General features: G+C 42.5%; 1 protein-coding gene across 3 annotated transcripts; it reads left to right on the forward strand.

Moving 5' to 3' along the window:
• The first annotated feature begins 1,999 nt into the window (after window positions 1–1,999).
• On the forward strand, window positions 2,000–22,070 carry CREBL2 (cAMP responsive element binding protein like 2). Of its 3 annotated transcripts, none has more exons than XM_075901169.1 (4): window positions 2,000–2,243; window positions 12,007–12,204; window positions 14,307–14,454; window positions 16,604–16,623. In XM_075901169.1, exons 1-4 carry the CDS (start codon window positions 2,229–2,231, stop codon window positions 16,606–16,608), a joined length of 366 nt encoding a protein of 121 aa, XP_075757284.1. In that variant the 5' UTR covers window positions 2,000–2,228; the 3' UTR covers window positions 16,609–16,623. The 3 variants fall into 3 exon arrangements, with proteins under 3 accessions (XP_075757284.1, XP_075757293.1, XP_075757282.1); XM_075901178.2 differs by lacking the exon at window positions 16,604–16,623 and adding an exon at window positions 14,651–14,669; XM_075901167.2 differs by lacking the exon at window positions 16,604–16,623 and adding an exon at window positions 20,824–22,070 and having other exon boundaries at window positions 2,006–2,243.
• The last annotated feature ends 1,650 nt before the right edge of the window (window positions 22,071–23,720 follow it).

The following is a 23,720-nucleotide window of genomic DNA, read 5'->3' on the forward strand; positions in this document are numbered from 1 at the left end:
TTCTGGCTCAATCCATGTCTTCCAGGTTGGCTCTGGTCACATAAAGACTGCAGCAGGAAGGTCCTGCTCTTCAATTAAAAAAACACACACACTTTGTTTTCATTGGCTCTGTTGGGTCCCTGCCAACACTTCTGGGAAACTCTCTAGAATCCACTGTCCCTAGGTTTAACCTTTAAAGGCACTTTAATTAACTGAATGGCTAGGATGTCCAGAAAAGGTTAGTATCCCTCCCATTCATCGAATCTATGCTGATGTAAGTTGTCATTGTGTTAAAGCTCTACATGTTCTCATCGCAAGACTAAACATTCCCAGTTTTTTTTTAACCTGTCCTCATATCTCAGGTTTCCTAAAGTTGCTGTCACTCTCCTCTGGATTCTCTCCAATTTGTTCATATCCCTAATGAAGTATGGTGCCTCAGCAGAGGCCTCACCCTTTCTGAATAGAACAGAACACCTCTTATGTACAACACTTCTGTTAACACATCACAGAACAATATTAGCCTTTTTGGACTTGAATCACACTGCTGACTCACATTTAATTTATGATCCACTATGAATAGGATGACCATATTTCCCTATGCCAAATACAGGACACTAATGGGGGAGCTGCCGACGCTCTGGGCTTGGGCCCAAGCTGGGGGGCTGAGGGTGCTTATGGCTTCAGGCCCACAGCGAGGGGTGGGAGGCAGAGCTGGCAGCACTCAGTGCTTCAGACCCACAGTGGACAGGGGGGACAGGAGCTGCATGCACTTGAGGGGTTCAGCCTCACAGTGTGGGGGTGGGGAGCTGCCAGCCCTCTGGGCTTTAGCCCCAAAATGGGAGAGGTGGGAGAGGAGCCGCTAGTGCTCGAGGCTTCAGCCTCACAGTGGGGGAAGCAGGGAAGGAATCGCCAAGGCGTGGGGCTCTAGCGCCTGAAGCTCCAAGTGCTAGCAGCTTCTCGCCCATCCTGCCCTGCTGCAGGGAAGAAGTTCTGCCCTGCAGAATGTAGGGTGGAGAAGGGACGGGAGCTGCAGGTGCTCAGGGCTTCAGCGGCTGAAGCCATGAGCCCTGGCAGCTGCTATCCCACTTCTTCTCTCCCTGCTGCAGGGGAAATATGGGATAATGTGTCTGTTTTTTTTAAAAGTCTGGACGCCAGGAGGAAGTCTTAAATAAGGGATTGTCCTGGGAAAAATGGGACGGATGGTCACCATAACTTATGAATCCCGGCTCCATATGAGTCAAGATTTTCCAATTTGTACTTGCTATACTGTTTTGCACTTGGCTTTATTCAGGGCTGGCCCACAACATTTGGCAATTGAGACCAGGAGCTCAAATGATACCCCTGTGCCCCCTTGCTTGGGCCAAAACTTTGGAAGGTCTCAATTCTGCCTTCTTCCTGTTCTACTCCTCTCATGGTACTGCTCTGCTCCCTACATATGCACCAGCAGCAGACACAATTTTCTACACTCTGCGTCCTAGTGGCACCCCCCCCCCACAGTCTGGCACCTGAGGCAGCCGCGCCTCAGTTCGCCTCCTGGTAGGGCCAGCCCTGGCTTTATTGAATTTCTTCTCTCATCATTTCTCAAGGCTCCTTTGATGTCTAACCCTGTATTCCGAAGTGCTCGCAACCCCTCCCTGCTTCGGTGTCATCTGCCAATTTTATAAGCACTCCCGTGGTGCTGTATCGCTTACATTTTCTCCCCATTACCTATCAGACCTCTGAGTTGGATAAAGTTTGCCAACACGACACGCGGTTTGTCCGGTTCAGGCCCGCAAGCCCAGCGTGGGACGTCTCCTTTCAATGCCTTTTGGGAAATGTAGTTTTCATGTGGGCGGCTCTTCCTCCTAACCTATGAGCACCCCGGGCTTGTCCAAAACTACCACTACCGGGGTGCACCGCGCCACTGAGCGTTCCGCGCTGCGCCTGGCCTCATGGGAGTTGTGGTTCTCTGGCCTAGAAACCTGCACGGGCTAAGGAGGCTGCCGCGGGGAAAGAAAACCTCGATTCCCAGGATGCACCCGCTCCTAGCTCTGAGTCGGCTGGTCGCTGAGCGGGGGAAGGAGGGGGGCTGGTAAACAAACCGCATAGCAGGCTATGGAGCGGGCCAGTGGCGCCTGTCCAGCTGTGCCGGGCGCCCGCGAGCCGTTGTGAGCGCCCAGCGCGAGGGACACCGCTGACGCGGCTGCTCGTGCGGCGTCTGGCTGGGCCGCGGGCGGGCGGCGGTTCCGGGGTTGGGCCTGGCGGCTCCCATGGATGACAGCAAGGTGGGTGGGCCCTGCCTCGTGCGCGTTCGGCCTAACGGGTGTGACAGTTAAACGCCCCCCCGCCCCCGCCCCCGGCCATGGCCCTACGCACCCCTCCCCCCCAGGCCCGCGTGAGCACAAGCCCGGGGGGCGTGAGCCGCTGTGAGCGCTGGGCGGGGGGGCGGCGCGCCCTGCTTGGCCTGCTCCCCTCACCAGCCCCGCGCTGTGGGGTGGTCCCAGCGCAAAGGGCCAGGTGCTCAGGAGCCAAGTAAAGCGGGCAGCGCGCTCACTAGCCAGACCTGCGCTCGCCCCGGGCAGTGGCTGCTGGGTCTGGGGAGCCATCAGGCTGCGAAGTAAAACACCAGAGGCTGCTCCCATCAGAAGGGCCATACACTGGGTCGGACCTCAGGTCCATCTAGCCCAGTGTCTTGTCTGCTGACAGTGGCCAGTGCCAGGTGCCCCAGAGGGAGTGACCAGAACAGGGAATCATGGGCTGAGCCATCCCATTCCCAGCTTCTGGCAAACAGAGGCCAGGGACACCATTCTATCCCGTCCTGGCTAATCGCCGTTGATGGACCTAACCTTCATGAGTCTATCTAGCTCTTTTTCAAACCCTGTTAAAGCCCTGCCCTTCACATCCTCTGGCAAGGAGTTCCATGGGTTGACACTGCATTCTCACTTACTTTTTCATCTGTTATTCCCATCCCTTTCTGAATGGTACTCTTGTAAAAAAAACTTGAGACAACTCTTGAGAGTGAGATCCTTCACGCACACGCACGCACACACACACACCCTACCCCTCCCCCCCAAATATCGCAGAGACAGGGGCACAAATGTGTCCTTCCCTTACTAATTCTACTGTGCCTCAGAACTGACCTAGAAAGCCATTGCTAGAAAGACTAGTTTAGTCTGTTTCCAGTCAGTCCTTTAATCTTTTTGTCTGGTTAAAGGACAAAAGCCCTCCTGGGCTCTTGTACATTTCAAAAGCAAATTGCTGCCAGGAGTGTAGGGCCAGTGGGGGACTCAAACAGTGATAGGGGAAATGACTAGTTGTGTCCCCAGTTGACTATCTCTGAGTCTGATAATCGACTAGTGGCTTACATCCCTAGCACATACCCTGTTACAAAATTCTGATACCCTGCAGTCTGCCTCTAATTACTATTACATGTGATAATCTGATTACATAAGAAAATACCATAACATATATTTATATTCTGGGATACAACTGGCTGTCCTGAGCAGAACATCACAGAATTGTAAACTACTGCATTACTCAGTAACAGATTTGTTGGGGATCAGGTAGTTTACTGCCACATTTTGTCTAGTTCACAGCAAATGCCTTCCACTCTGAACCTTGTTTTGCAGGTAACACATAGTGAACAGAATGCCCGTCCTGCCCCCCAAAATTACTAACTTGGAATAAATGATCATCCCAAATGAAGCAAAATCACTTCAAATGACATGACATTTTAAATGAATGAAATTGTTCCATAGAATGAATCTCTATGGTTAGTAATTCCATGCTCCAGTAATATGAATATATCAGTAGGAATATATTACTAACCACTTGACTAGGATGGTGATGGTGACTGTGAAATGGTAAGGGAGATTAGTCTATAAAAATGAAAAAATAATAACGGTGGAGCTAAACTATCCTCACATTGAGTACATGACACCTCAGCATGGGATACAGAGATAAAATTTCTTGACACCTTAAATGATTGCTTTTTGGAGAAGCTGGTTCTGGTATTCACAAAAGGAGAGGCAATGCTTGATTTAGTCCCAAGTGGAGCACAGGATCCAGTCTGAGGTGACTATATCTGGACTATTTGGAAATAGCAACCATAATATAATTAAATTTAACAGCCTGTGGCAGGAAAAAAACACCATAGCAGCCCACTGCCATAACATTTAATTTCAGAAATGGGTACTACATAAAAATGAGACGGATAAGCAGAAATTAAAAGGTACAGTGCTGAAACTGAAATTCTCACAAGCTTAATGGAAAATTTTCAAAGACACCATAATAGAAGCTCAACTTAAGTATATTCCCTAAATTAAAAAAATATACTAAGAGAACCAGAAAAGTGCCACCATAGCTTAACAAGCAAGTAAAAGAAGCAGAGAGAGAGAGAAAAAGGCATTTTTTTAAAAAGTGGAAGTTAAATCCTAGTGAGGAAAATAGGAGTATAAACTCTAGCAAACAAAGTGTAAAAATATAATTAGGAAGGCCAAAAAGGAATCTGAAGAACAGCTAGTTAAAATTTAATAGCAAAAAAAATTGTAAGTACTTTAGTAAGTTGCCTGCTAAACAACCAGTGAGGTCACTGGATGATCGAGATGCTTAAGGAACACACAAGAACGATAAGTCCAATGCAGAGAAACTAAATTAAATGCATTAGTCTTGACAGCTGAAGACGTGAGGGAGATTCCCAAACTGGAGCCATTCTTTTTAGGTGACAAATCTGAAGAATTGTCGCAGAGCGAGGTGTCGTTACAGGAGGTTTGGGAACAAATTGATAAACTAGGACCAGATGACATTCATCCAAGAGTTCTGAAAGAACTCATGTGAAATTGTGGAACTACTAACTTGTTTGTAACCTATTATTTAAATCATCTTCTGTACCAAATGATGGGAAGATAGCTAATGTGATACCAATTTTTTAAAAGGGCTCTATAGGTGATCCTGGCAATTTCATCAGTAAGTCAAACTTCAGTACTGGGCAGATTAAAGAACAGAAGTGTCAGACAATAGATGAACATAATTTGTTGAAGAAAAATCAACAGAGGGAAATCATGCCTCGCCAATCTACTAGAATTCTTTGAGGGGACCAACAAGCATGTGGACAAGAATCCAGTGGCTGTAGTGTACTTAGATTTCCAGGATGCCTTTGACATGATCTTTCTCCAAAGGCTCTTAAGCAAAGTAAGATGTCACGGGATAAGAGGGAAGGTCCTCTCATGGACTGATAAATAGTTAAAAGTTAGGAAACAAAGAGTAGGAATAAATAAGTTGTTAGAAGGAAGAGAGGTAAATAGTGGTGTCCCCCTGGCACCAATCTTATTCAGCATTTAGAAATGATCTGGAGAAAGGGGAAACAGCGAGGTGGCAAAATTTTCAGATGATGCTAAACTGCTCAAGTAAGTTAAGAGCAAAACAGACTGAAGAATTTCAAAAGGATCTCCCAAAACTAGGTGACTGGGCAGCAAAATGTCATGTGCATTTACCAACATTAAAATTCATAGTAACTCATACTGCAAATGATCCCAACTATATGTATAAAACAGTGGGGACTAACATAGTTATTACTGCTGAAGAGAGATCTTGGAGTTGTCATGGATAGTTCTCTGAAAACAGCCACTCAATATACAGCAGCAGTCAAAAAAGTAAACAGATTGTTAGGAATCATTGAGAAAGGGCTAGAGAATAAGACAGCAAATACCTTATTGCCTCTGTATAAATCCATGGTATGCCCATATCTTTAATACTGTGTGCAGATGTGGTTGCCTCACCTAAAAAAAGTATCTTGGAAAAAGTTCAGAAAAGGGCAACAAAAATTATTAGGGGTATGAAATGACTGCCATATGAGCAGAGATTAATAAGATTGGGACTTTGAAAAGAGATGATTAAGAGGGGATATGGTAGAGGTCTATAAAATCATGATTGGTATTGAAAAAGTGAACAAAGGAGTTATTTACTCCTTCCCATAACAAGAATTACGGGTCACAAAATAAAATTAATAAGTAGCGGGTTTAAACCAAACAAGAGGGAGTACTTCTTTATTCAACACACAGTCAACCTGTTACACAACTTGTCTGTGATGTTGTGAAGTCCAAGACTGTAACAAGGTTCAAAAAAGAGCCAAATAAGTTCATGGAGGATAAGTCCATCAATGACTCTTACCCAGGATGGGCAGAAATGGTGTCTTGCCTGTTTGTCAGAAACTGGGAATGAACAATGGAGTGGATGGATCACTTAAAGCAGGGGTGGGGAAACTCTCATCCTTGCCCCCAGCTTACCTGGTTCTGACCCCAGAAGCTCTGCCCCTCCTCCCAGTATTGGGGAGCTCGTGCCAGTGCTCCTGGCCCCCCATGGGGTTGGAGTACACAAAATCTACTAGGCTGGGCTCCCCCCCCCCAGCTCTGGTGTGGGAGCCACTTTGTGTGTGGGTCAGCAGACCTCAACTCCAAAAAAGGTTCCCAACCCCTGATTTAGAGTGCTCTAAAGTGCCAGTGTAAACTTAGCCTTACTCAGATTGATTGAGTAGGCATGTTTGTAAATCCAGTGATTATCTTACTACATATTTTTGAAATGTGTGCCTATCTATCCATCTGTCTGTATTAGAAAGGGGAGAAGACATTTTGCTTAGTTTCTGAAATCTATAAATATATTTCCTGAAACACACTTTTTTGAAAATCTGACAACAGATAATGTAGGTGAGGAAATATCTTTTATTGGACCAACTTCTGTTAGTGGGAATGTTACATAGAGCTCTTCTTCAGCTCTCTGCAATCTTGAAGGCTTGTCCCTATCATCAACAGGCGTTAATCCAATAAAGGATATTACTTCACCTACCAGATGTGTGTCTAATATCCTGTGACCAACATGACTATAACAACACTGTACATGACAAACAGATGTCATTACAATTACTAATGCTGATCTTTCTCTTTTGGCTCTTGATCACATATGACTGCTTGAAAAGACAGTTGCTAAATGCTAATAACTCCTGATGCTATTTTAATTCAGAGCAAATATAAAGGTAATTTGGAATTATCCTCTCCTCCCCCCCATCCATGTATGGATTCAGCTTGCAATACTAACTTATGTCTTTCTCTGCTGTCACAGCAACATAGGCTTTGGCTACACTTTTAAGACATGTCACTCAAGTTTATAGTAAAGACCAAAACTTTTTTGTTCCTAAGGGGAAAAAAATCTGTTGTGGTAGTAGAACTGCATTAAATCACCTAGTTATGCAGAGCAAAATCATGTGAGAAACTGTGATTGAAACCTTGAGACTTTTTGTGGACTGTGTGGAGATTAGAATATTGTGGCATTGTTGATATCAATCTTTAAATCAGAGGGGGAGGTTGCTTCACATTTAAATTCCCGTAATGCTGGTGGGTAACTGAAAGGGGAACTGTGACCTTAAAAACTGAACTTGCTGCCCTCCCATCTATGTTTTAAGAGTTGTGTGTATATGGGGGTCCATCAAGATGAAAGGATAATCTAACTGCTTCATAAACTGTCCATGTACAGTGTCACTGAAATGCAGATGATCCTTGGAGAGATGGCTGTAGCCTACTACATAAGAACACAAAGGCAAATCTCTCTTCTTATGGAAGGAATGAGGATCCTTGATGTTCATTCAGAGCAGACAGAACCTTGGGTTTAAAGCAGGGCTACTCAACACATGGCCTGCAGGTGGGATCCTTTGAACATGGCCTCCACTGGTGACGCTCCACAATGGCGAGACGTCTCCCAGGCGGGGTGAGAATTGAAAGACACAAATGGACGGGTTGGCTGGAAGAAATGAGTACAGGGTGTCAGCATTTCTAGCCTGCAGGGAGGAGGTGCCAGGAGCTCTGGGGCATTGTGGGAAGTGCTTTGTATTCATGCCCATCCGTATGAAAGAAGCTTATTTGCATATATTTGCATGTGAATGCAACCACACTTAAATTGAGGCCCTCTGCATGTGCTGTGAGTATCGTGGCCCCCGGGGCTTCCAAAGTTGAGTAGCCCTGGTTTAAGATCTCATCCAAATGATTTCCACATTGTAAACTGGCTGGGTCTCAATATATATAAAATAAACACACACATGCACACAACTTGTTGACTTGAATGCACAATGTCAGAAAGTCATAAGTGGTACAAACCGGATGCTTAAATCATTAAGATGTGATTTCTGGGGTAATATAATATCCAAAAACTGTGGAACCTCCTTTGCGAATATTAATGTACCAGTCTCATGATTGTATTTCGGATGATGGATAAAAGAGATAACATACACTGAGTGCATGTGGCTCTTACTTATTTACTTACTGATTTGTTCTTTTATGTATTTAGCAATAAAACTTCTGTAACACTTTAAACACATAAAGATCCCATATTAGAATAAGCAACCAAGCCTTAGTTACTGAAGTAAAACAAAACATTTAGTTTACATGGAAACCGACCAGTTATAGTTATGTCTGATAAGATGCTTACAAAACTTTATGCCTTGTGCCAGATTTACTGCAAGTACAGCGTACTGAGAACAATGGAGGAATGTGAGAATGAATTTTGTTCCTTTGGCCTTTATTATGCTAATTTTAAATAAGAAATCTTAAATAATATGCTTTGGAGTCTTCTGTCATAAGAAGGGTGTAGGGAACTTAGAGTTAAAATAACATTCTACAGCTCAAACTTGACAAAGGTTTGGATTTTTTCTGATCTTATGACTGCATTATATTCATTTCAAAGTCATTAGAAATCCATGAAGTGTGCTGTGTTTGCTCAGGGCAGACAGCCACTTCTGAATACATTTTAAAAAGGCAGTGTAGAGGGGATAAGATTAGGCTGCCAAGTGATTTCTGAATCATTTCACTACGTTAAGAATGAGTTCTGTTGTCTAATCCATTTTTCATTATAGAACATGACTTCACTTAGTGATAAATTGTTTTTACTGCTTGGTGCTACAAAACAAACTTTCTTTGATAATCGCAGCTATCACTTGTTCTGCAGTGTTTGTGTTGTGCAATAAAATATGCTGTAAAACTTGAACATTTAATTTAACACTTGCCTGTAAGAAAAATATAATGCATGCATTTTGTAGAAGTAAAATATGCTAGAAGGGGAATTGAGGAGTAAATGATAGAGAAATTATTCCTTTGTGGATGCTGTATTTTAAATGTGGTTCTACTGTGGTACATCTTAAAGTAATTTCTCCAAATTCAGTTATCAGAGCTGGGTACTTTATGTAGAGTACACATTCAGTTCCTGTAGAGGTTGCAGTGTTATATAGGAGAGGGAGAGGAATGGGAGGACATTGGGAATGGAAATGTAACCAAATTATGATGGATTTTTAGTTAATTGGTAGATTCCTTTTGAAATGAATCAGAATTAAGAGGATGTGGGAGGGGTGAATTAGGTTAGAATAGACTAATGGTTTCAAATCACATCAGTGTAAACTTGGCCCTTCATTCTTCTGTGGCACATAAATAGAATGTCATGTAGTTTGCTGTGGGCATGCTTACATGTGTGTTTTCAGCAGGTATGAAACTTTAACCTCTGATGTTTTCTGCCTGTTTTACATGAACACCAAAGATCCTGTGGCATTCTTTGAAAGAAACAAGCTTTGTTCTGATATCCATGGCCAACATTTACTATTTCCTACTGTTGTGCAGCAAAACCTGTGTCACCAGAGGTGATTGCATGTTGATGACACTGTGTTATTACTATTTTTATTAATTTTTATTGCAGTGCAACTTAGAAATCACATCTCACCATAATAGATATGCTACAAGCATATAACAAAAACATTGTGCCTGCTCTAAAGAGCTGAAGTCTATATACTTTGAGATGGGAGTTGGTACAATTATTTTACAACTGTATAATGTGTAGAGCTGGAGCATATTCTTATTTTCTTATTTCAAGTTGCTATATGTAACCTAATAGTTATAGTGAGGCAATGGTTAAAGGGTTTTTTGGGTTGGAATGTATTTTAGATTTTAAAGAGCAAGCCTTTTGTATTGCCTTAAATTTAACTTTTGTAGCATTCATGAAATCTTCAATTTTAACACTATTGTCTTTTTAATGAGCATATATAGAATAAAAAAATGGAATATACAGTTGGATTTGGCTGGTAAATGCCAAAGGAGAGAGACAGGAATCAAGATTGTAGAGAAACTGTAACATATCAAATATTTCTTCTTAATTTATTAGCTTTTGCACATTAATGTTCTATGTATCAATATTAGGGATGTTAAATTTAAATTAATTAATTAATCTAATAGTCAATGGGATTTCCATCCACTAGTCAATTAGTTGATAAGGACTAGCATGGAGTCTCCCGCTGACCCTGGGCTCCACGCAGTGTTTCAATCTTTGAAATGCACAAGAGCCCCCCTGGGGCTCTTGTACATTTCAAAGGTAGAATGCTGCTGTTGCACCCTTGCCGCCTCCCATGGAGCTGGAGCTGGGAGGGGAACCGGCTTTTAAGCTGGCTCCCCCCCCCCCCCCCAGCACCTCTGCCTCTTATCCCCCCTTGCTGCCTCTTTCTGATAGAGGCAGCCAGGGAGGGGGAAGCGACTAGTTGATTAGTTGCTTACATCCCTAATCAATACATCATTTAAAATCAGCCTTGTAAAATCATGAAAATTTACCAGCACAGACAAACAATCTACCTGCCTACCCCTTGAAGATGATACTTCAGTCATTTATGGGAAAGAACCAGTTTTGTCTTGGGCGAGTCACACTTTGCAGGACTGATCTTAAGAAGCACAAATCTGTGTAATATAGATTTATGATTACTCTTGTAAAGTGTATTTTGGAAACAAATGGCTCATATTGATGAATAGATACTTATTTGATACTTATGTCTGCATGAAACTCTAGATAGCTGGACTACATCCATGATTTGTGTATAATATTTTTCTGGCTAGTACTTTTAATTTGTGAATTTCCTCCCTTCGAAGCCTTTGTGAATTTAGAAATCAACCTTATTTTATTAAAATAATTTTAGGATTATTGTATAATTATAAACTCCAATTTTAAGATGCTAAATTCCATTCTGACTTTGGGGTTCTGTAACATTCCCAGTGGACAGGATTCCTCATTGTGTGTAATGGGTTCATGATGGCAGTTGATGCTGAAATAGGCCTTCAGAGTTGGCTGGAGAGCTGACTGATCTTTTCATTCTTCTGCAATATGGTTGCCCAGGTCATATTGGAAGTCCAGCTTATAGTACAGCTGCCTGAGCAGTCTCTTTATGTTAGGAGCTCCTTGTTGCTTGTCCTGCTGCTGTTTAACTTCTTTCATCAGCCCCTTGAAATTAAAAGTAAACTCTTCTTCCTCTGTTATCTGGTATCAGCTGAAGTAGCTAAGTAGAGGTTGGGCCTCCCTTGGCCCAGCACCCTCGGTACCTGACTGGTCCCAGATGAGGGATTTTGCCAGACCAGGGGAGGTCATTTCTGGCCCCTCTGTTATCATCCACTACTCCCCCCACCCCCAGCCTTGGATTGGCCACCGTACTCCTGGCCATCCTCTTTCCCTGCCAGCCCTGCTGCTCTGGCAGTCCGCCTCCACCCTTTCCTTGCTAAGCCAGGCTGCACAACTCCCTGCGCACCAGGATCCTGCCCTGCTTGGTGGCTTCGCTGTGGTGTGCCAGGCTTCTGGACACACTGAGCAACTCCGCTGCAGCCTCGCTGGGCAGTCCCACTGGTTGTACCTAGGAGCCCAGCTGCAGCACACCAGAAAGCCCAGCTACGGGGAACCCAGCTGCTACCCTTCCACCAAGACTCTCTGGTCCTGGAACATCTGTGGTCTTGTCCGACCACGGGTGCTACTGGATCAGGGAGTCCCAGTTAGCAGAGGTTCAATCTGTACTATGCTTGAGGGAGCTGAGAATTTGATGGAATATTGCTTCCTTGATTTTAATATATCACTTTTATTCCTTTATGGTAAACTTTGTAGCAGTAGGCTCCCCTCTTGCTGTGCAAATCCTAATACAGTGGTAGGAAGTTAGGAAGTTCATTCTTATTCCTCCCCGGATGAATGTAAATTTAATTTACTGTCACCTTATAGGTGGTTGGAGGCAAAGTAAAGAAACCAGGCAAACGAGGTCGTAAACCAGCCAAAATAGATTTGAAGGCAAAACTTGAGAGAAGTCGTCAAAGTGCGAGAGAATGCAGGGCGAGGAAGAAACTGAGATACCAGTATCTGGAAGAGTTGGTTTCAAGCAGAGAGAGAGCAATCTGTGCACTTAGAGAAGAGCTGGAAATGGTAAGGAATTTTCTTCTGACCTAACCTTGGTTTAGGGCTGGATCCTGTTCTGATTGATATCAGGGAGAGTTTTGCTATTGACTTAAATGAGAGCCTGATTAGGTCATAAGATGTCAGAATCACAAGAACAAATATGTTAAGTGCTTGCTTGGTTTACATGTTGAGTATGATCCTGGTATCAGAAGAGGTTTACAAGATTATTCGTATTTGTACTAGATATAAGCAAGGTGACGGCTATGCATTAGTGTCTCATCTTAAAATCCTATTTCTTATATTGGGGAAAGTACCTGATCTCTAAGTGTAGGGGCACACTGAAATATTGATATGTAGTCATCTGTTGTTTGTGGACATTTTCAGCCAGACTGCTTTTGTGCATATTGCTGACTCTCTGTGCACAAAATTATGTTTGTATGTGTAGCTTGTGTAGTTGGTTATTCAACTGTCTCATTGTTTGAACAAAATGGATGTATGTACATGTTTCATGGCACAATAAGTTCATAGAATCATAGAGCTGGAAGAGACCTCAGGAGGTCATGAAGTCCAGCCCCCTGCCCAAGGCAGGACCATTCCCAACTAAATCAACCCAGCCAAGGCTTTGTCAAGCTGAGAATTAAACACCTCTAGGGATGGTGGGCAAAAGAGAGCTTTCAAAATGGAGGGAGGAGAGGGAGAAAGGTGGCTTTATGGGCGACTAGCTTCTGCCTCTCCCTCCACTTTGCTCCTCTGATACAGAGGCAGCAAGAGGGGAGTATGTGTAGTTGTTAGGATTAATTGATAAGCTCAGGCTTATCAATTAAACATGTAGACAACTACACGCTAACATCCATACGTTGGTAACCTCTACTTTCCCATCTCTTAGTCACTCAGGGTATGTCTACACTACCCTCTTAGTTCGAACTAGGAGGGTAATGTAGGCATACCGCACTTGCAAATGAAGCCCGGGATTTGAATTTCCCGGGCTTCATTTGCATAAGCGGGGAGCCGCCATTTTTAAAACCCCGCTGGTTCGAACCCCGTGCAGCGCGGCTACACGGGGCTCGAACTACGTAGTTCGGACTAGACTTCCTATTCCGAACTACCGGTACACCTCGGAAGCCTAGTCCTAACTACCTAGTTCGAGCCCCGTGTAGCCGCGCTGCACGGGGTTCGAACCAGCGGGGTTTTAAAAATGGCGGCTTCCCGCTTATGCAAATGAAGCCCGGGAAATTCAAATCCCGGGCTTCATTTGCAAGTGCGGTATGCCTACATTACCCTCCTAGTTCGAACTAGGAGGGTAGTGTAGACATACCCTCAGTGATAAAAAAGTTTGTATTTTTGTCACTTGTTAATGAGAAAGTTTTAATCAGCTATAATGTGGCTAAAAGGAAAGGAAACTTCCCATAATTCTGGCTTGTAGAATACCAGAAAAAACTTCTGAGTATCTCCAAGCATTAGATTCATGTGAAATTTTTGTTTTGAAAGGTGGTGAGCTGGAAGATTATTTTGGCTAATGGACATGCCAGCAAATGCACACAACGTTCCTTGCAGTTTAGTAATGTTCCTTACTATTTAGTAATTACTGCCACCAGCAGTAGTTGTGTTAACTGAAATATGATTTACTCAGGCCAAATATGCTATCATGGGCACATGTTTAACTCATCAGCAATCACGTAAATTCAAATTGTAAATTAATATAGTGGAAGGTAAAAATTACAGCTCTGTTTTGTCCACTAATGCAGCAGTTCTCTGTGGGTTAGGACTCCAGAGTAGGTCACAAGCCCATTTTAATGGGATTGCTGGGGCTGGCTTAGACTTGCTGTGGCCCAGGGCCCAAGCCCCGCCTCTCCGGGCCAAAGCCCTGGGTGGCAGGGATCGGGTTTCAGGCCTCCTGCCTGAGGCTGGAAGCCCTTGGGCTTTGGTTTTCATCCCTGGGTGGTAGAGTTTGGGCTTTGTTCCCTTCTCGTGGGACAGTGAGAGTTGGACAGATTCAGGGTTTGGTTGCCCCTCTTCAATGTAGTAATTTTTGTTGTTAGAAGGGTAGTGTAGCGCAATGAAGTTTGAGAACCACTGTGCTAATGCGATCTTGCCAGTTTGCTAATGCTTAATGTGTTTGCCTATTTCAGTACAAGCAGTGGTGCATGGCAATGGACCAAGGGAAAATCCCCTCTGAAATAAAAGCCCTGCTAACTGGAGAAGAGCAAAGCAAAGCACAGCAGAACTCAACCAAACTTGCCAAGTCTGGGAAGACAGAAACCCACAGTAACAATCCCTGTGAGTATCATGCCTGTGACAACAAAATAGAAGCCAAGTCTTTCTACATGTAGGATAGTGTTCTTATACACAAATGATCAATTTTAGCATTGAGACTAAAGGTTTAGTGGGATGTGTAAAGACTTTGTGATATTACTACAGTTGTAGTAGTTGCAAAGCTGTGTGGTAATTTTCAAAAGAAAATGGTATGTTTCAGAACAGAAGATCTTTGCCATCATTTTCCCTATGATGAAATATTGAACATCTGACCTGTGTGTGTATTTGCCCTTCTTTGATCACAAGGCTACCATTTGGAGGTAAGGTATCAGAATATGTGAAGAAAGGGACTACTCTCGTATATAAATTCCTGTGTTCTACACACTTAGAAAACTGAATATACAATATATAAATGTCTTAAATCTCCCTGTTTTAAAAGAATGTTATTTAGGTTGCAAAATCAAGCAAGCACTTGAAAATTAGGAAGTGCCAGCTTTAAAGTTGACTGTGCAAACTTGATTTTTCCTCTTGGCATGTCCATCCTATGCAGTGAATGAAGCAGAGGTTTAGAGGAAAAAATATTGTGTGATCATATAAAATTATATCATATGGACAAACAAGCATTAAGCAGTAAGGTCGCTGGGGCAACAGTAAATCACCCGTTTTCTAACTTCGGAGCGCTTCACTTTGCAACCTAAATACAATTATATTTTTAAAAGCTACATTAAAATAATTTTCCAGCTAGTTTGTTCAGTTCCTTCCTCCAGTTCAGTCTTAAGTTTTCTCCTGCAGTTATCTTGAGTGTGGTGGCCAGGGAGAATTGATGACCATGATTACCTCACTCCTCTTCCTTAAATAGGATTTTCCTAAGGTGGGAATCCTTTATCTTTAGCCTAAACTTCCACTTTGTTGTTCTGGAAAAATACAGCATCAAAAAATGGGTCCCACCGTCAGGTGACATGGCCACGTGTCTCTGCAAGGCCTCTGTCTCTGTTCTGAACCGGCTGACCCATATGTCCACAGGAAAGTTAAGCTCCATTGTCTCTTGCTAATGGGCTATCACAGCACTGAAGCTTTAAACAGTGGGAGCAGGGCTTGCCTTATGGAAAATGGTGCTCTGGGTGAACTTGTATGTTGCTGCCCCCTATTTCCCTTGGCTGCCATGGGCTCCCCTACCCCTGGACTCCCTGTGCTCCCTTTGCCATTAACTCCTGTCTCTCTTGCACCCTAACTCCTACAGTGTGCCCCAACTCCAAGATTTTGTCACCTTCACCCCACCCCCTGCACTTCCCTCCCATCTGCACCCCCAGCTCCAGCTCTGCACTGCCAGTGTGCCTACCACATAGCCTCCCTGCCCAGAATCACGCAACCCCTTATGCCCAGTAACCCCCATTCCCAGGGGCCTGGCACCCAGAGATCACCACAAATCCCTATGCCCAGTGCCCCTCCACCCACAGACCCTCCACACTGCCCAACACCCCATATTCCTGAGGCCATTTGGCACCAAAAATGTAGTATTCTGTGCACAATATTTTAAAATTCTGCAAATGTTATTGTCAATAAGTAAATGTGAGTCTCCAACATGGGAGTGGCCAGTATAGGCCACTGGCTGCATAAAGGTGGGAAATCATGTTGCATCCCCACAAACACTCCTCTCCTTGCCATGAGATGCCTGTGGGTGCATGGCAAAAGGCCACAAGGAAGGGTTTTACATGATGGTTGAGATCAGCCATGACCCAAGATCCGTTTGAATGACAAAAAAGAAATAGCTAATAGTAATAACTGAGTCCAGTTCTCATCCAGGCCCTTGTCGGCCATAGGGATGTGAAGGAGTCCCCAGCTCCATGGGGTGCTGCCACTTTGAAATGCCGCGAGGAGCCTGACTCCGAGCTCAGTGTGGCGTTTCAAAGTGGCAGTTCTGCTTGGATCCCAGGGTCAGCGGAGAGTTCACAGCTGACCCTGGGCTCCTTGTGGCGCTTTCGCCTTTAACGTGTAGCAATAGCCCTAGGGCTGTTTCTATACTTCAAAGGTGGAGACACCCTATCGACTAGACAAATAGTCAATGCAAAATGCACCGATTATTCGATTAGTCAGTTAATCACAATTTAACATCCCTAGTCTGCCATGGCTCTGGGCCATCACCTCCTAAATGGCCTTTTCATTTCTCCCTCAGCCTGAAATGCAAAGAGATGTTTCGATGGGCAGATTACTAAGAACAGGACCCATCAGACACCATCCATAAGAAAAAGAAATGTATCTTTTCCCTAAATAAAAGTTTTCAAAAGCAAATCCATCTTCCTGCCTAAGTTGTTCCCTCCATTGCATTCTGCAGCCCTGATTGCTGCTTTTCTGCTCCAGGTATATAACCCTTGAGTGGGTAGCCAGGGAGAAGTGACAACCAGGAGGACCTTTTTCTTTTTGTCAATTTCTTGTTGACAAGGGCAGAAGCAGTCACCTTTTATTCCCCTCCTCTGTATCCAGGCTGTGTGTGTGTGTGTCCCCCTTAGCCCATGTCTGGTGCTGATTCCTGCTGGGGAAGGGAGGAGAGGTGATCCTTGGCTTCTGGGTTTAAATTTCCAAGCCAAAGGGGAGAGAGTGAAAAGGTGAAACTGACCCCATGACCTATTCATTTTTAGGCTTTTCTATTATCTGAAAAGCTCTGCAAATATATTCCCAACTCTTAAGCCATCTAGTCAATATGTCATTACAAAGCTTGACACAGGCCAGACAAAGGGAGCCTTCCATGTCATGTAAATTGACAAGTATCAGTGATCTTTGAAGAAAATTAAGTGATAGGAGACAGCCAGCATGGATTTGTAAAGAACAAATCATGTCAAACAAGTCTGATAGCTTTTTTTGATAGTATAACAAGCCTTGTGGATAAGGGAGAAGCAGTGGACGTGGTATACTTAGACTTAAGTAAGGCATCTGACACGGTCTAGCATGACCTTATCAATAAACTAGGGAAATATAACCTAGGTGGGGCTGCTATAAGGTGGGTGCATAACTGACTGGTTAACCATTCTCAGACAGTAATTATTAACAGTTCACAATCATGCTGGAAGGGCCTAACAAGTGGCATTCCGCAGGGGTCTGTTTTAGGACTGGTTCTGTTCAATATCTTCATCAGTGATTTGGATGATGGCATAGAGAGTATGATTATTAAGTTTGCAGATGATACCAAGCTGGAAGGGGTTGCAAGTGCTTTGGAGAATAGGATCAAAATTCAAAATGATCTGGACAAACTGGAGAAATGGTCTGAGGTAAACAGGATGAAGTTTAACAAGGACAAATGAAAAGTTAGGAAGGAACAATCCCTTTCACATATACAGAATGGGAAGCGACTGTCTAGGAAGGAGTACTGCTGAAAGGGCTCTAGGGGTCATAGTGGACCACAAGTTAAACATGAGTCAACATTGTGACACTGGTGCAAAAAACATCAAACTTGATTCTGGGCTGCATTAACAGGAGTGTTGTGAGCAAGACATGAGCAGTCATTCTCTTTGACTCACTATATATTTATTGTAGCTCTTAAAGATGTGTCTCTATAGATGGTCCACTACCTGCCCTCCTCATCCTGGTTTGGACATTTGGATAGAGAATGAACCGCTGAGGGTGGTTTGCCTGTGCAGCCCCTGCATATGCTCTTTGTGGAGTGAGAGGTTGTATAGATAGCTGAATGGACTTTGCTAATGGAAAATCTGAGCTCAAGAGTTGCACCTATAGGGACGTACATCGTGAAGAACTGCAGTTATTGCACAGGGTGAGGAACCCTTTATTAATTTCTGATTATAACCGATCTTCATGCCACAGGATCTCTACTTCACAAATGTAAACTGTGTGGCACTTGAGCTCATGTTTAAATTCCAGTGGCCTCAGTGGAATTAAAGTTAAGCACATACAGGCAGTCCCCGGGTTACGTACAAGATAGGGACTGTAGATTTGTTCTTAAGTTGAATTTGTATGTAAGTCGGAACTGGTACATATTGTAGGGGAAACTCTAGGCAAACATTTCTCCAGAGCTCAGTTTTATTCTTCCACACCTCACTTCCCTCAGTTCTTTATTCTCAAACTGAGGTGTCTGCTGAGAAAAGCCGCTCCGCGTCTGCCTGGTCTCCTGTGAGGGTGGGGGGGGGGGGGGGGCGCTAGCTTCGCGTCTCCCTGGTCTGCTGGGGGGAAGCAGCTAGTGCGGGGTTGCCTCACCCCGTTTGTAAGTAGGGATCCGATGTAAGTCGGATCCATGTAACCCGGGGACTGCCTGTACTTTAAATTCATTGTTGAATCAATGCTGTAGAAACTACACAGAGAAATTACTTTCTTTAGAGGAATGTTTCATTCCATATCTGGTTATGTGGCAAAGGGACAACGTTTAGTTTTACATCTCATCAAAAATACTACACCTCTCTTCCTCTCCTCCTTTATTATTTATTTACAACAACTAATTTTAAAGTTTCTTGTACAACAAGTTTATTTTATGGGGAGGGAGAACAGGAGTTGGAATTTCCTCTGTCACCTTAAATTTCCCATCATTGGGAGCAATGGCTTCCCCATTTGCTGCCCTTGACCTCAGTGGGTGTGGTTTTCTGGATTAGCCAGCCATTGATCTTCTAGGAGCCTGTCTAAAGTGAGAGTCCACTGTCATGTGGCACAAATAGTGTGTTTGTGTTCTGACATTGTTGCTTTCAATGAGCTAAAATAGTTATAGGATTATGTAAGGGAAATATATTCAGCCCATGTCATGACAATGATCAATAATAGTTGTGTATACTGCAGACCAAAAAAGTGTCAGCACACAGGTGCTTCTGGCTCTATCAGACAGCTGTGTGCTGGCATGGCTAGACAGTTACTAAAGATGGGTCCAAACAGCATTCTATTTGTTACCCTCCTAGTTTGCCCCAGACATTCTAGTTCAATCACAAGTCATTGAACTTGATTCAGGAATCACTGGATGAAATTCTATGGCCTGTGTTAGGCAGTCAGTCAGACTAGATTATAAAAGTTGCTCTCATATTAAAATCTTTTAATCTTCATTAGCCCTTCATTTTGGGGCTTAAGTTCATCAGCTCCACTTGGAGATTAAAACTGATCTTATTCTTGCACATATGGTACCCTCTGCCTGCGGATCTTGTCTGTACACAAAACGACTCCCAGAACTGTTCCCTTGTAAAGAATATATATATAATACTTTTAGTGGAGTGCCATTCAGTACACCAGATAATTAAAATAACTCTCCTCTATAATTCCTCTTAGGCTACGTCTACACTACGAGTTTTCTCGGCAAAAAATATGCTTATGAGGGACTCATTTGCATGAGTTGCAATCTCATTTGCATATTTTCTGCCAATCCGTTTTTGTGCTGGGGTTTTTGTGCAAAAACAAGCAGTGTGGACATTTTCTTTTTGCGCAAAACCCCTTTTTTCTGCAAGATCCTTATGCCCCAAAAAAGGAGGTTTACCAGTCTTGCAGAAAAAGGGGTTATTGCACAAAAAGAAAACGTCCACACTGCTTGTTTTTGCACAAAAACCCAGCACAAAAACGGATTGGCAGAAAATGTGCAAATGAGATCGCAACTCATGCAAATGAGTCCCTCATTAGCATATTTTTTGCCAAGAAAACTCGTAGTGTAGATGTAACCTTAGTGAAAGGAAGTATTTGACCCTCAGTGCCTCCCCCACTTCTCTTTCTACTGATGTTGCAATAGCCATGTGTGTAGCTGTCGTCTCTCATCGATATTGAAGGAGATGGAGGTGAGCATCCCATGTATCCACCTGTCACAAAAGAAATATAAAAGTCAGTACCTTAGCTGTGTTGGAAGGCGTGTGGGAAGGAAGTAGAAGTTGTCCAGATACTTAAAAAACAGTGTTAGGTGAACCCTAGCATGTCTGGTGTTTGTAGCAAAACCAAGCACTTAATTTCTGTGCACTGCAATTCTTCTATGTTTTGTGTATGCATGACGTTGACTGCAATATTATGCTAATGAACTGAGGTATTTTAATGGAATTACATGGGGTACAGTTGGAGTAAAGCACTGGTCCAAGAAGTTCATAGATACCTAAGAAAAAACCCACTGTAAATCTTTTCCTTTTTCATCCCAGATATTTGAAGCATAAAAAAGTGAGGGGATGGATTTTGTATATCTGTCACTTAATAGAGAACGTTTTGCCTAATTATATATATTTTTAAGACCCATCAATCAAGGTTTGCTTTTATAATTGGATAATAGTAAGTATTCACCAAACACTGTGCACTTTATGAAGTACTTCTCAGAAGAATTTTGTAACCTTCAAGTAGTTATTAAAACGTATTAGATTTCATTAGACTTTATTTTTTTGGCAGCTGGAACCATCACTGTGTTTAGAAGAGTCCTTGTGATTGATTGCTTTTCTTTTTCAGGGTGAAAGTTGTTAATGAAATATGGAAGTCAATTGTGAATCCAATCCTGCTTGGCATCCTGTGAAAGAATGGAGAAAATTTTGCAGCATATTTGTTTGCTCTCTGCCACTGAATTAATTGTGTGATATTTTTAATTGACATAGCACAAAAGACAGTGTTAATATCACCCCCAAAGAATTTGATATAGCCCACAAATGCAGAGAAATTCAGAGTAAGGCTGAAATTTGACTTTAACCAATGCATGTTTAAGTATTATAGCATATGTGACATGCAAGATCATCTGATGTTGTTACTTCTGCAGAAATTGAAGACAAAATTTCAGCCTTAACACTAAATTTCCTTCTTGTTAATACTATGTAATATTCTCTTGGTGTTTGCCTTTTATATTATTAAATCTGTTTATTTTTATGGTGGCTACTTGGGGAAAGTGCTTTTAATCTGAAGAAAGATAAGAGACCTTATGCTCCTGATATTCCATGAATACACCCAAGATTAGGTTGAATTTGTGTGTGTCATATGCATGTATGGCATGCATTATAACATCTCCTTTTAACCATTCTTGTAGAAGTTGTTAATATGTATTAGTGGTATTGTCACTTGCATTGCTGTTATCTACCTGCCCTCCTTTAAATTGTGACTAGAAACTATTAAGAGCCTTGTTTCTTTACTAATTAATTGTAGCAACACTTCAGTCTTTTAAAAAAAGAAACCCTGGTTTAAAGTTACTTTTGAAGCCATTGAACTTTTTGGGGGCCTGATGCCTAGTTACTGGAAGGTTTGGCTGGATAGAATGAAAGAGTAGAGACACTTCTTCCCATTTAATTCTAGACTGGCTTTAATGAATTACACTGACAATGTTAACTATGGCTTCAAACCATAGTTTTATGTACTTCAAACCATAGTTTTATGTACATAGGTTTGGCAAAGTTTGAGTTTAAAAAATAATATTGATGTTCATTTGTGAGTGTTTTTTCTGTTTAGTGGTTTTTTTTTTTTTTTACAGAAGCACAAAATTATGGAAGTTGTTGCATTTTTAAACATTTCTATAGATTTAAATATTCACAATTGCAGGAAATTATACGGGTTGGTAATAAACTGGGTGGGGCAGAGAATAATCAAGAATAGAAATAGAGATTCAAAAAGTTAAACCTTCATAGCCATTAAAACAGATTGTGAACATATTATGTAAAAATATACAAAATAAATATCTTTAAATCGAACCCTGATAAAAAAAATATTGCTTAAGAGTTTACTTTGCTTATCTGTAAACTTCAATTAGCAATGGGGAGTATAACAAAGTGAGGGTGGAAAATGACGCAGTAGAGCTAACTGGTGCTTTGATGATAAAGGAAGATTCCATTCCAGGACAGGAGGTTGTCAGTAGATTGCAAAATGTATGTTTCAGCAAACCAACATGATTGAAGTAAATACAAAAATGTTCTTGATATGGATAGTGGCTTCTCCATTCAATCCTCTTTCCCTGGAGCCTGGCAAATAATTTGATTAAAAATACAGGTGCTGGCCATAGCAATGCTACACATTCTGTGGTCGGGTTTGCCTTTGGTGTCCTAGGTAGGACTGATCTAAGCTTTCACCAAAAGCTATTATGTCTGTTTAAATGTCAGTTAATCGGTGTTACTTCAAAATATGGATGTAAAATCCCAGTTGAACAAAGTGTTTCATTGGTTAACTGCAGTGTCACACAGTGGCCCTGGCTGTGTTGGAACAGACCTCACATACATATCTCTCAAAACAGTTTACAAAGGAGGGCAGTATCAACACATTTTACAACCATGTCTGAGATGAGGGAAAATTAAATTAATTGATGTTGTGATCTCGTTGCTGCGAATACAGGATCAAAGTCAGATTTGGTGTAAGCAGTTGCAATATCATTGAAGCTAATGGAGTTACCACAGCTTATATCAGCTTTGAATTTGACCCAAAGAGCAAGATTATCTGGAAACAAAACAAGACTTTGTATGCAATAGCTATGCCAGCACAAACTTCGTTCTTGACTCTTCATTAAGACAGCTCACCAGATTGTGATGTTATGTTAACTACAAAGCAATTCAAATAACAATGATGTAACTTATAATGGTTTATTCCACTGCATTTAGTAGGTTGAAAAAAGCTAATTTATGAAGACCTGTCACAGAATGACTTGACAGAATAGACCTCCCATTAAGCATAGAGATCTGGATTTTATATACCTCAAATGTAGTGTTTGTGTGTTGAGATAAAAGGCCAGATATCAGAAGAACCATCATTCACAACAATTCACAAATTGTTTGTCTGCTAGGTGCCAAAGAGAGATCAACACATTTCACACACTCCTCTGATCAGCTACTAGGTAGCAGTGACTTTCAGACATTACCGATTTGCCCCACAATTGAACTGGTCAGAGGGTCAGTCCCTGAAGTCCCTTCTTGGAGCTTACTCAGGAAAAGCTCCATCAAACCTCACCAGAGGTTTACCTATGAACTGAGAAGGACTTGCAGGATGTGACCCTTACTCGCTAAGAATTTTGAGAGGGGCACTGTTTTTCTATTACGTAAGTTCATCAGCAGTAACGCTATAGCAAGCAATGAACTTTCAGTGAGGTAAAACCAGAGTATGTGAAATCAGAATAGGGCCCGAAGATTTTAGGCAGATACTTGGGTTTAAATCCTGATCACCCTGAAGTCAGTGGCAAAATTCCCATTGACTTCAGTGGGAAGAGCATTCCACCCATGTTGAACAAAACTAAAAAGACAAAGTAGGGAACGTACAATTTAATAATTACCTGCGGCAGCAGATACACTACACCATGGGGGGGCCCCCATTGCTCGGATTCCATGGAAATGACTGTGCCTGTAGGCTTCCAAATTCTAGACCCGTGGTCTCCAACCTTTATGAGC

Source organism: Pelodiscus sinensis, chromosome 1 (assembly GCF_052426305.1).
Source record: "Pelodiscus sinensis isolate ZL-2025 chromosome 1, ASM5242630v1, whole genome shotgun sequence".
Taxonomy (NCBI): domain Eukaryota; kingdom Metazoa; phylum Chordata; order Testudines; family Trionychidae; genus Pelodiscus; species Pelodiscus sinensis.